The 14,017-nt window shown below is 38.1% G+C and overlaps 1 protein-coding gene across 6 annotated transcripts in view; it reads right to left on the bottom strand.

Annotated features, from left to right (window-relative positions):
• The window catches only part of LOC108746602 (nesprin-1), a 100,672-nt gene that overhangs the window by 60,676 nt on the left and 25,979 nt on the right, over positions 1-14,017 (bottom strand). For 5 of the 6 annotated variants that reach the window (XM_018483465.1, XM_018483466.1, XM_018483467.1 and 2 more), the window contains 10 exons: positions 8,231-13,768; positions 7,800-8,088; positions 6,999-7,518; positions 6,428-6,876; positions 6,111-6,306; positions 5,586-5,660; positions 4,652-4,804; positions 2,064-4,311; positions 585-1,896; positions 77-440 (listed from right to left, as the gene is read on the bottom strand). In XM_018483465.1, the coding sequence (XP_018338967.1) occupies positions 77-440; positions 585-1,896; positions 2,064-4,311; positions 4,652-4,804; positions 5,586-5,660; positions 6,111-6,306; positions 6,428-6,876; positions 6,999-7,518; positions 7,800-8,088; positions 8,231-13,768 (11,144 nt within the window). The remainder of the gene's footprint in view (positions 1-76; positions 441-584; positions 1,897-2,063; positions 4,312-4,651; positions 4,805-5,585; positions 5,661-6,110; positions 6,307-6,427; positions 6,877-6,998; positions 7,519-7,799; positions 8,089-8,230; positions 13,769-14,017) is intronic. The other variant, XM_018483468.1, reaches the window with a different exon arrangement.

The raw sequence follows: 14,017 nt of genomic DNA on the forward strand, positions 1-14,017 counted from the left end.
AAATTAAAATTACAAAAATTTTTTATTAATAAATATTTATGTAAGTAGATAATAATAAATAATAAATAGTAATTACCTGATAATGTAATTCTAATCGACGCATTATTTCTTTAGCCAGAGATAGCAATGCATTGTATTTGGTAGTGAGTTGAGTTATTGCATTAGAAATTCTCGTGTCGGCACATGTTTCCAACAACATCTGAGCTTTCATATTCAAGCGGTCTAGCTCCTTTTGCCAATCAAACAATGTTTGCAAATGAATCTGGAATTGTTCAAGAACATTTTTCTTCTCTTCCAGACTATCTTGCAATTTATTAAACGTTTGAACTAGCTGTTCAGTTTGCGTAAGCCATTCTGTAGCTTCGGAGAACTGATCCTCGTATTCAGTCCACTTCACTATGCCGACTTCGAGCAAAGTTTTTGTGTTATTCAGCGAGTCTCTATTATAAATATGAATATAAAAAATTATAATACATATATAAAATATATTATATAAGTAAATATTATAAAAATACAAAATTATAAAATTTAATATTATTATATCCTTTTGTACTTAAAAAATTAAGTTTATTTATTTTACTTACACATAATTATCATATTCTTCTTGCAATAGCGCCACTTCTTCTTCGATTATTTCTTTGTCTTCATCATCTGCGATCTGACAGGCGGCGTTACCTTGTTCCAAAGCTTTCTCCAGCTTCTTCTGACCTTCAGGTAATTCACTCTGTAAAACTTTAAGTTGTGTGATTTTGCTGGCCAAAGATTCCTTATCTCCCGTAGGCTCCGAGCACTTGCTGAGTCTCTCTTTGGCTGCTCGTATCCATTGAACAAATTCATTACCACTATCGATGAAGGCCTGATGTTGTTCGACAGTCTCCTTTTGCTTCGCATATAATTCTTGAGCTTGTTTGCTCAGAGTCTCATATTTAATCGAGATCTCCGTGGCCGGTGTCGCTTGTTGCAAGTCTTCGGCCTTTGTGGTGACTGATTGAATCATTGGCTCAAATGCCACAATATCTTGTACGATGCTGTTAGTTTGTCGCAAGTTCGCCTTTCTTTCTCCAATTGCCAAAGAGCTCAATCCAACTAAGCCTTTTCGAGCTTTGGAAACTTTTTGCTCGCACACTTGCTGCAGCTTAGCCTCGCGATCACTAATCCACTGCTGCAGCTGAGAATACGACGAACTGTAATCCGCCCATTGCAACAAACTCGTCTCGAGATGTACTTTTGTGGTTGAGATCTTTTTTACCAGGCGCTCCCAATCGTTTTGAATCTCTTTCAACTGAGCGTTGATTTCCTCACGACCATCTGATCGCGTGTTTCTCATGACTTTCTCGCCGCAATTTACAGTGAGATGTATCAGGTTCTGGCCTTCCTCGCGTTTTCTTAATAATTCCTGAATTTTATCAAGTCTATTCTGTAATTCTTCGCGACTGCTACTCGAGGCAGCTTCTGTTCCTTGACGTATAATTTGCTTGGCATTCTCGATCCAGTCACGGGCTTTCTCAAGATTGCTCTCATATTCTTGATGTTGACTCAGATTGGTCTCAACTTTATTTAATACATCTTTTGCGAGATTCACTTGCACCTGATAACGTGAATTCAAATGTCGCAGCTGGTTGTTGACGTAAGTATCCAAATGAGACGAAAGTAGACCGGCAGCCGTTTTGTTGAATTTATCAATCTGCTCTTGGCCCTGTATTAAGTTATCGAGCAGTTCCCTTACTTCTTTTACCTGTTTCTCCTTTTCTTTCAGATTTGGCAAAAGAGCATTTTTTTGAGCTTTGATGAGAATGTCAAACTGTTGCAACCAGTCGCTGAGTCTCTCGTATTCATCTTTATAGTCGCGCCATTGACTCACAGTAGTCTCCAATTGGTTCTTCTGTTGCTGAATTTCTGCAATAGAATATACGAATTTGTTTGTCAATACATTTAAAATTGCAATTATTTCTTTTTGTAGGTTAAAAATGATTATTGATTACTCGCGATTATTTCAATATTTGTTTTGTATTCTAAATTATCAACATTGATCTCTTAATAAACATTATTTGAATAACTCTTACCTTTGAACAATCCTTCGAAACTTTCTGTGAGTGCTCGTATTTCGTTTTTGATAACTTCTTGTCCGATGGGACTAGTACTGGCACAAACAACATTTCCAGTATGCTGCAAATGTTCCACCAACAATTCACCTTGAGCTTTCTTATTCAACAAACTCTCGAGCGGTACCACTGCACTCTCGATCGCTAGTTTATCGCTAAGTGATCTCTGTTTCATAGATGGTATTTTCTCGCGAGCCCGGCTAAGCCAACCGATGAGATCATCGTGAGCTTCTTTGTAAAGGCGGTGATCTTTATACTGTTCCTCTCGTTCGGCCAATAAAGATTTAATCTTCTCAAAAAGTTCGTCGAACCTGTTCAGTATATCTTGAGCTTGCGAGGCAGCTAATCCTTGCTGACCACTCGCAATCATCTCAGCGACTTTGCATTTGAGACTATCAACCTCGATATTCTCGCAACGAACCTTCTCCTCGAGTACTTTGATTCGCTCCAGTTGATTTCTTTTTTCCGACATCGTTGTTTGAAACTGTGAAATCTCATCGATCGATTTCTGCATGTATTCCACCGTCTTTTTGATAGATTGTATTTGTTCCAATAAACCGGCCCATTTGTTTATTGAATCGTCCAAGTTTGTTTTGGTTTCTAGCATCTTTGACGCCAAGGCGCTCCACTGTTCCTGAAGTTTCGCTAAAGCATCATTAATAGTTTGATGGCCAGCCGGAGCTGTATTCGCTAGAACAGCCTGGGCTAGTTCAACAATACCTTGAACTTTTGCAAAACCGTCCTCTTTATATAATAATAGATCTTGCACGATATCCATTTTTTGCTCCAAATCTTTCTGCGAAGATGCGCTTAAGTCGGAGCAGTACGCCAGTTTATTTTTTATATCTTCCAACCATGTGGTGCATTCTGCCAATTGATTATCGAAATCTTGATGCGTAGTAACATACTGATGCCAACGATTATTGAGCTCTTTGACTTTGCTAGAAATCTGTTGATATTTGATACTCAAATCCGATATGTAAGAAGTGCGAGAAGTAACAATCTTATGCAGTTGCTGAGCTCGCTCAGCAACGGCGTCAATCTCTAGTTCTTTAGCGCGAACTTCACCTTGAAGGGTGCGTAATTTTTCGAGCTGAGTCTTTTTCTCTGCCAAAGTGGACTTGAGATCGACGGCATGTAACTTTGTATCAGTATCTCTCATCCATGCTAAACATCGTTCTTTTGATATCTCATATTCGCTCCATTGTTGAAGTTTGTTCTCCAAAGACTCAATAGTAGATTTAACCGCTGAGATTAAGCCTTCCCATTCTTGTTGCGAAGAATCAATCTGCGAGCGGATGTTTATCTGTCCTGATTCCAGAGTACCGGGTATTACTTTTTCGCCCAGAGACTTGATTTGCTGCACTCGCGATTCGTCTTCCGGCAGACTGTGCAATAGATTCTTTAGGCGATCCAAGTTTGTGTGCAAGGATACTCTCTCTAGTTCCACGTCACCCCAAAGACTCACGGCATTGTGCGTGGCATCCAGCCATTCATGCGTATCTAAAACAGCCTTGCTATACTGTTGATGATCGCTCACTATACCTTCGTACCTTTCTACGAATTTCGTCGCGCGTTTTAGTAATATATTGTATCTATTCGTTAAATTATTCAGCGTTTGATCGATCTTATCGGTACGATCAGGCAAATTGTCTGCTTTATCTCGGAGATTCAATAGATCTTGCTGATGAGTTTGAGCATCATGCAAGATGGTGCGATAGATCTGCAACTGGGCACGTTTTTCGTCCAGAGTAGTTTTTAGTTCAATTTCTGGCTTCAATTGAGCTTCTGTATTTTTTAACCAGTTCTCGAAGGTCTCGCTGCATTCGTCGAAACCGGACCATCGCGAGATCTTCGCCTGTAACTCACGTTCGGTCAAAGCGATACTGTCATAAAGCTCTTCGAAGGCTTGCTGGAGATCTAATAATTGCTGACGAATAATCTCTCGGCCCTCTGTGCCGGTCATAGGATACAATCGTTCACCAGCCTCGACAGTGCTGTTTATCAAGAGAGTAGACGAGGACTGACGAGCCAAAAGTTCTTTTAAGGTTTCCACATTTGAAATCAGCTTTTGACGAGTACCACTGACGTTTTCCTTGGAGGACTGATAACGCACTCTTGCGTTCGCTAACCATTCGGAGCACTGCTTATAACGATCTAAATAGCTAGCGTGATCAACTACTGCTTGTTCACATTTTTTTACCAGTTCCTGAAACAGAATTATATAAAGATTTTTATTGCGAGAAAAGATATTTCCTAACATAACACATTTTGTGATGTTATTAATTATATTGATAACACAAAAAAAAATTAATTAGGAAATACTAATTTTATTTAATTTTATTTATTATAAATAAATTAAAAATAAATTTATAATAATTTTGATACAAAGTTTTGATTTGCTACATTAAATACGCTAAAGCAATGGTTAATAATTAAATTTTTTTCTTTTATTGTATAATATAAAAAATAAATAAAGCTTTATTTGTAATTTTTTTCTATTTTGATAGTATTTGTCTTATGAAAATATCTTTATACAGTTATACTACCTTAGCTGTCGCCTGAATTGATTGGAAACGTGATGTGACTTGTTGAATGCTGACAGAAAATCGAGTCTCGCCACTGATCTGCATCAATTCCGACGAATCGTCACTCATTTTATCGAATTCAGCCTCATTTTGCCGGAGATTTACAATCAGTGACTGAAAAAAATCATATTTATATTTAACTGTTTTTAAGTGAGATTTTAGTTAAAGAGCTGTTCCGCATAATTCATATGCGAAATAAGGAAGTAGAAAATTCTCTCTTCTTACGTGCAGAAGCCTGTTTGAGTAATGTGGTTAGATTATTATTACTTAAGTGTTAAACGTGAAGAAGTATGCACTAACAATAAGTATAAAAAGTAGAGTTTAATATTCCATCCCGATGTAATCAGACTCGTTTGTTCGTCTCGTTGTAAATTTCAGCGTCAAAGAAGCTCTCCATTCCGTGAAGCAAAACAGATTTTACTGCAAATTTTGAAGCTGAAAGCGCAATATTTACTGAACATAAATAGATAGCCGCCAAAAGTATAACAAAAATTCATCTAGCCGATGCATAAATAATTGTTTAGTATTATGAGTGCTTAAAACAACATTAATGTTTATATGGCGAGAGAAAATAATATAGCTATTCATATTTTTAATCAGATTTAATATTGATGAAAAACACTGATTTTATTTAATAAAATGGCATACGTATTGCCGTATCTCATATTACTCTAATCAGATATATCGTTTAATGCTAATAAAAAACAAGGTGAAGCGTTGGTATCTCCCACCTGCTCTGACAAAAGCTATAAAAGCTATACAAGCTGAAAGATTACATAAGAAAACAGCAATTGTATCGAAGAGACTCCTCGTAAAGCCGTTGCAATCATCCGCCTCTCTCGCAATCTTTTCTTGTTACAAAATGATATTTGCAATTTGCATATCACTCTCTTACTTGTTCGAGATGGTCACCAAGCGCAACCAGTTCTGTCACGTCCATGTTCCGCGAATCGGCGACCTTCTGTAGTTCCTAGGAAATTTTATTACACATAATCATTGTGCGTGAGAGATAATTATGCTCTACGATTGGAGATAAAAGTTTGCGTAGATGGGGGCTTTCTCCTCTCTTTTTCGTCGATTTAAAAGTACTTGCACGATCTATCGTATGAGACGTAATAAAGAAGGAAAAAACAATTAATATTACAAAATTTATGTTACATTCATGTGTATGAAAAATGTGTCAATGCGTGTAAAGAAAACAGCTACATCTAATCGTAATTAAAACTGGGTACTTTAAATGTGCACACCTCAAATTGTGTTACTATTTCATGTGGGAAAATTTTGTGATAAGGGATAAACACAAAGCGGTCTTTAAATAATCGATATTCGTTAAATAGGACATTTATCAAATTTATATACGTAAAGCCAAAAGAAAACCGCATTTCTATAATGCAACTTGTTGTAATAATTTTGAACTTACTTGATATTTTTCAAGTTGCTCCTGTTTCTCTTCAAGCGTGTTCTTCAGACAATAGTTCTTCAATGATGTCTCGGCATCAGTAAGCCAAGCAAGCAAACGTTCTAATGAATTTTCGTATTCACTCCATTGCTGTATTCTTTCTTCGATGCAACGTACCACGTCATTTACAGCTGTAGTGAATTTCTTATTTTCGAATCTAGAAACAAATCATCCAACGTTCATTTATGTGGTTGACAATGAAATTGTTTAATTTCTAAATACTCATTTTTTTAATAGATAAAATAATTTTGTATTATTTTCTTTTTTAAAATATTTACCTAAGATTCGCTAAATCTCTTTCCATAGATTCTTGCGAGCGAGGTGGCAAAGTATGCGCACTCTGCGCCACATGTTCTTCAAGGACATTCAGTTTTATTTCACCTTCGCTTTGACTGTCCTGTATCTCTATAACTTTAGCTAATCTAGCTTGCAGAGCAGTTTTGTTTCCTGTATAATCACTGTAATTTGCTAAACGTTCCCATTGACGTTTCTGGTAATCTTGATAAGCTTTCTGAAGATCGTGGAACTGCTGGAAAATATCGAGTAATGCTTCCAAGCTCGATATTCCTTTCTGAGATGTATCCACTAACTTTTCGTATCTCTTCGAAACAGAAACGACTTTTTCATGAACGTTCGATGGAACTTGAGTAACTTGAACCAAAGCGTTGGCTTTTTCGGAAATGCCTTCGATGAGACGTTTATGAGCCAAGATTTCTTGATGTAATGTCTAAAATAAAATTTCCAAGATAATATGATTAATGGTTTTCATATTGTGTTTTTTATATATTCTCAGATAATAATATAAAATTAATCAGATAATAATATAATACTAAAAAGATATATAAGGACCTTCAATTTGAGTAGTTTTGATCTTATTTCTGGCAAGGAGGACCACACCATCGAGGAATCTTGTTTAACTGCACGTTCCATCGTGTCTAACCAAGTTAGAATCTGTTGTAGAGTCTCTTGATAACTGGACCATTGTAAAGATTGAGCATCTTGCTTTTTCTGTTGCTCTGTGATGCCTTCTGCCAAACGATCCCATCTTTCGCGAGCGTTTCGCAATTCATGTCTGATTACTTCACGCCCTTGAGCGGAAGTGTCTGGAAGAATCCTTTCACCAAGAGACGTTAAGCTAGTTAAACGATGTTCAGCTTGCTCTTTTTCGGCTAGCAAAACTTGTAAACGCGAGTTCTTCGCTTCGAGATCTCCACCAATCTCATCTTCCTTCAAAATAGCTAAATTTTTTTCGAGAGGTGTAAGCCAAACATCAATAGCCTTCAATTTTTCTTCATAAGCACGATGATCATCTACGATGCTTTGGCAACGGTTTATTACTTCCTTACTGAGCACGTGCAACAGCTGGTATCTAAACATTTAATTTGAGCTTAATTAATTGTATTGTTACTTTTATTATATCTTTATTTACAAATTGTTAATTATTTACTTGTTTAAATGTTCACATACGACTACAATAAAATTATGCGTTTTAAAAAAATATATTTTATTTTTAAATTTTTGTCTTTACTTTGTGAGATTGAATTTTTTCAATTTTTATTTGCTATGTAACTATTAAGATTTTATTACATACACGTATGCAAGGATGATAAATAAAAAGATAGTTCTCTTGTTGGAAATAATTCGACATACCTGTTGCTAACTTGAGAAATTAATGGCTTGATGCGTTCAATACCACTCGCGTGCAGTAAACTATGTGACTTGTCCACGAATTCATCTATCTCCCGCTCTTGTTGCGCGATAATCTCGCGTTTCTCTTTAAACGCGCGAAGTCGTGCTTCTTTATCTTTTAACGTAGGCTGCAACTGTTGATCTCGGAATGCTGCCTCCATAGAACGGAACCACTTTGTGTGAGCTTCCAGCTGATCCTCAAAGTTCTGCCATCTTTTCAAAGCTGCTTTCTGTCGCTCCTCTACAGATTCTGAAAAGCAAAATTTTCTAATGAAATGATTACGATAAACGGAAGTAATCAATTAAATAACTTTATACAGGTATGATTCTTCTACATAATTTTGTAATCACAAAGAATTTGTAATATATGTTATATATTTGAAATATATTACCAATTTCATTCAGGAATTGGCGCAGATTATTTTCCAAGGTTATCACTTCCTTGTTGATAACTTCTCGACCTTTCGGCGCGGTACTATTAGCCACAGCTACACTGAATTCCTTTAACTTGGTGAGATGTTCTGCTCCCTGTGCCTGGCCATCTTTTAACAACGTTAAGCTTGTTAATCTGCGAGATATTTCAGATCGTTCACCCGTTATATCATTGCATTCTGCTAGCTTCTCTCGTTCTCCATTTAACCAATCGGAGAAGCATTTACATTGAAGATTGAAACGATGATGCTTTTCGCAACAATCCTCTAAATTCTCTAACAAATCTCGAGACTTGGCGACGATATTCTGAAAGAGCTGTTTTATGGATTGCAAATAGACATTCAGAGAAGTGTCCTTCGTCTGATCGACCAATTGTTGCGCTTTGTCGCAAACCGATTCGACCAATGTCTGATGTGACATGATCTCCTGGTGCATGATCTTGTGATTTTGCAATTGTGCGCGCTTTTCCTCCAGCGATGATTTCAATTCTGTGTGCTGATGCATTGCGCGCTCGACGTCTCGCAGCCAAGTCGTTAATTGCTCTTGAGACAACGAAAACTCAGCGAACTGCATTAGACATTGATCTAATTTCTGCATCGAACTTTGCAAATCCTCGGAAAATCCGTCCCACATGCTGCGTAAATTTCTCAATTGTTGTCTGATTATCTCTCTACCATCCGGTGAAGTGTGCACATAAAGTTTCTCACCGAGATCGATGACAGATTCGAAACGAGCATTCTCGCGAGTTCGAACGTCACCGAGATCCCTGATATGCTTCTGTCTGCTTTGTAACACCGCCAAATCGCCAACAATCTCGCTATGTTTCTTCAACTCGTCCTGAACTTCATTGATCCAATTCAAGAATTGATTATACTTTTCGTTGAACAGATTGTGCTCCTTTACGTATTGCTCATATCTCGCTACAACTTCTTTTGCTTGATTCCTAATTGCTTGATATCTAGTAGCTTGACGAGATACTTTAGTAACCAAGTCGGATTCCGCTTCTACGCCTTGACTTTTCTCAACCACCGCGTTAAACTCCGTGCCCTTTGCTATGATAGTCTCTTCGAGGGATTTCAATTTCTGTAAGTGCGCGCGCTTAGTTTCCTCAGTGCTTTTCAAGCTTTGATCTTTCACCTGCATTTCGATTTGTTTAAGCCAAGATTCTAGAGCCTCGACTACTCTTTCAAATTCGGACCATTGGTTGAATAGATGATTCAATTTATCTCTGCTTGAAGCGCATCGTTGGAGGAAATCCTCCCAAACTTTTTTCTGCTGTTCAAAACCTCTCAATAATGTGAGGTGACCAGCTATCGAGGTTTGCTCCAAAATAATATTTAATTGCTGATTGCAATCGGCTATAATTCTATCGCCCTCTGGTTTTTGTTGCAATACGTTTTCGATTAAAACAATCTTGGATTTAGCTGCATCTCGATCTATTGAGAGATCCTCACTGATGGGCGCCGCTTCGTTTACCATTGTGTTAATCCAGTCTCGCGTCTTCTCGAACGTCTGAAGATAGGCCTCGTGATTTGCAACGTACTTTTCCATTATGCCGATTCTATCATCTACGTCTTCCGATAGCTTTTCATGCGCTTCAATCACGCTATTGAGCATCTCGCTAGCCTCGTCATCTGGTGCTGCTCCGAGCCTATCTTGAAGTTGTTCCAAGATATTTCGATGAACTCCTACATCTTGTGCAATAGCTTTATACAAATGTAAGGCGAGTTTCTTTTCTTGAAGCGACGGTAGCAGATCTAGCTTGTCACCTAATTTCTTCCGTGCCTCAACTAACCACTGCTTTACTTGGGAATACTTGTCCTCGAACGAGGATCGATGCATCATATCGCTCTCGATTTTCTTATAAATTACGTTTGTGCGATCGGCCAAGGCTTCCACCCGACTGCGCAAATTTCTCAGCTCACTTCTGATGAGTTCCCTGTGATCTGGTGTTATTCTCGCGAAAAGTGTTTCACCCGCTTCCGCTGTTCGATTTAAAATTGCTTGTCCAGTTTCGCGTTTCTCCCCAAACGCTTTTAATTCTTTCAGGCGAGACTGATAGAAGGTCATTGGCTTCGGACCGCTGATCTCGTCAAAAGTTTTCAATTTCTGCTCTGCGTTTAGTAACCACGATTCCAGCTCCTTTACATTAGCAGCATATTGGCCTTTAATTTGTTTGAGTTCTCTGAGTCTGTCTAAATGTTGAATCAAAAATTTAAGGACCGAATGATAACGCGTATTCAAATGTCCGACGTATTGAGCCACGCGAGATTCTGGACTAACTTTGGTTATCTCCTCTCCGAGTGCGATCAGATCCTTCATCTCGTTTTCATAATTCTCGACTTTTTCCTTAAGTTGTATTATTTCGGCAATCTTTTCGTCGATCTCGTTTGGATTTAGAAGCATCGTAGCCTCCATTCTGATTTTATTCTCGTTCTCTTTGAGCCAGGAAATTACGTTTTCTGATGTAAATTCATATCGTTGCCACAAAGCAATATTTTCTTGCAATACGGATTTGATTTTGCCATAGCTGACTTTCAAAGACTCCAGATCGGCAGTAACTTTATCGCGTTCGTCTCTAAGAGCAGAAATGGTCTCGCTGCTCTCGACAGTGCTCAGAAGTGTCAATGAATTATCCGTATCCACTTTTCGAGTCTCGCAATCAGCAATACCGTCTTCCACATCGATCAACGAGGCCATCTTTACCTCAAGATTGTAACGATCACTACTCTGTTCGGGTTCGCACCAGGCTACTTTTTCCTTATGAGTTGCTACTAAGCGTTGCAGAGCGCCAAACTTTTCGTGATAGAGTTTTGTCAAAAAAGCTACCAACGTTGCGTTAACTTTGTCAGCGTGACTGGTTACGCCGTCTTTACGGAGTTGCAACGCTTGCAATTCTTTTGGTAAGCTAGACTTCGATACAGTTGGATATTCTGATACCATATCTGTTAATTTCTCGTCAAGTTCTGAAAGTGTGTAATCGCATTTCTTCAGTTCGGTCTTCAATTCTTGACATTTATTGATTCTATACAAAATCTTAGTATTCTCGCCAGTTAAATCATCACACTTGATTATCTCTTCGCGAATCTTTGATATCGTATCACTGCATTTCTTCAACTCCTGCTTGATACCTTTTTCTTTCTCGTTGAAAGTTGAGGTGAACGACGCGAGCTTATTTGCAGCCTGTTTAACAACGTTAAATTGATCGTCCAATAAATCATTAAGAGATTTCAAAGTTGGTATGCTCGCGTCATCGTTCAGTTTGACGAGTTGTTCGCTCTTCGTGGCGATACCTTGACGAAGTTGTTGATATACTGGTAATTCCTCGCGATATTTAATCAATAACGCTTGTCCGTTCTCAGCGTCGAGTAAACGATCACAAGCCGCGGTAAGCGCTTCATTCGTGTCGCTGAGCCACTTTGTAAGTTCGTATTTTGCTTCTTCGATCTGCTTCCAGATGATAACCTGTGTTTCGTACGCTTGAGTCCGATCGATCACCTTAACATTAATCTCGTGATATTTTTTTCGTATATTGGATAAATCCGATTCGATTAGACTTGTCTTGAAATTTGGCATTAACGATGTCTCTTTCGCTAATTGTTGCGCCTTGCCATCCATTTTGTCCAGAAATATTTTACCCTTCTTTAAAATCTCTGAAGCTCTCTTATGTTTTTCCAGAGCAACGTTTGCCTGGGTGATATCAGTTGACACATCTTTGACCGACTGACAAAGGTTCTTCGCTTCGTCGATGAACTTGTTCAACTTCTCCTTGGCTTCCTGATACTGTTTCCAATCGGCATCCATTTCAGCATATTTCCTTCTCTGCTCACGCAGAAGTTCATTAACCTTTTCCCAATTTCCATCCACTGAAGAAACCACTACCTGAATATTAGTTATCGCTCGTTGATCCTCCTTCATCAAGTTGTCACCTTCTTGATGAAGACTTTCTTTTTCCGGTTCTCGTCTCTGATGATCCTCGATCAAATCGTCTATCTTTTCAATTGCCGGCGTGAGTTTTTCGCAAGTATCAACGGTATATGTGATGTTTTGCAGGCTCGTCTGAGTGTTGACGATTTCTTCCGTAATTTTTTGTTGTAATTTTCTAAAGTTATCCCATTTAGCATCGAGATTCTCCAACTTGTTTCTCTTGGCAGATAATTCTGTCTTCAAAGCTGTGGCCTTGGACTCAAGATCATTCAGTAAGGAAGTTGCAGTAATTGGTCTCTCTTGCTTGTCACGAACATGTATTCCCAGAGTGCTATCCATTAGCGGGACAAGTTCCTTCCAAGTGTTGATTTTTGTATGTACAACTTGAAGTTCCGAAGAAAGTCTATCGAGATCGGCGATAGTTGGTTTTCTGGCTTCAGATTCGTATTTACAATGATTTAATTGCGCATTGGCGTCATTATGCCAGCTCAAAAGTTCGATCCATTTTTCTAAGCCTTTTTTCTTTTCTCTTAAGTCATCTTCGAGCGCCTTGTATTTCTTCGCTAATGACGTGTAAGTTTCATTCAATGCGGCGGCTTCCAACATAGAACCTCGCGATGACAGTTGTTTTACTTCGTTGTAAATCGCTGTAAATGCTGGTTGTTTTTCCGAATGTTCTTGAAGATAAGCATGCATTGTTTGCAAATTAGTATCAACATTGCCCACATTTACGTCTCCGATCTCATTGATGTTAGATCTCAATCTTGTCATCCAGTTTTCGAAGTCGGTGATCTTCATCTGGAATTCTTGTCTAGCTAACAACGAGTCAGAGACGCGATTAATGTAATGTCGAACTGTGTCTGCGAGTTTGCTTACTCTAATCTTCATTTCAGCAACGCGACCTTTCAATGCGGAGGCGCCGTCTAGCGATAAACCATGGCTAATATGATCGGAAACTTGAGTCAGTGATATCAATTGAGCCTGATGATCGGATATGCTCTTGTTGAATTCTTTCAAATGTGCCAATTCCTTTTCCAACTTTGCGGCTTCGGGTGTTTGAACATTGGGTTCTTTAAGAGCTTCCCTTTCACTATTCTGCAACCATTCATTAAACTCTTTTGCTTCTGATTCGAAGTTGTTCCATGATGAGACTAATTTATCAAGTTTGGTCGTCGTTTGTACCGCCACGTCATGAACTGCGTTCCACCGTGTATAAACAGCGTCGACTTCATCAGGTGCCACTGTTTTTCCAGTTATCTGCTGACTAATCGTTGACAAACTCTGGACCTTTGGAAGATATTGTTGACATTGAACTTGAAAAGCCTTTGCCGATCCTAACATTTGCGTAGCTTGAGCCAAAGTAGTAGGCCTGCTGCCCATAGTAGCTACTTTTGACTCCGCTTGTTCAATCCAAGGTTTTATCTTCTGAATGCCTTCTTCGTACTCTCTCCATGTTGCAAGATTTTGTGTAGCCAATTCACGTTGCGTTACTATGCTCTTATTCAACGATTCAACTGCCTTATGAAGATTCTCAATGTCGCCACGAAGTTGTTTTGCCGGTGTGTCATCTTCTATATATGTATAAAAAATAAACATTTTTGTATTAGAATATTTTTAGCACAGTTGTTACACTATATTTAATTAAATTTAAATCTGTCAAATGTATTAGATTAGAACTCGGCATTTTTTAGATTCACACAATTTTCGACTCGGTTCCGCTTTTACATTTAAATTACAATTTTATGTTTTTTACTAATAACTAATTATTTTATTAAATAAATCTTTATAAAATAATAAAAAAATATATATAATGTACTCAT

This window comes from Trachymyrmex septentrionalis, unplaced genomic scaffold, assembly GCF_001594115.1.
Source record: "Trachymyrmex septentrionalis isolate Tsep2-gDNA-1 unplaced genomic scaffold, Tsep1.0 scaffold182, whole genome shotgun sequence".
Classification (NCBI taxonomy): Eukaryota; Metazoa; Arthropoda; class Insecta; order Hymenoptera; family Formicidae; genus Trachymyrmex; species Trachymyrmex septentrionalis.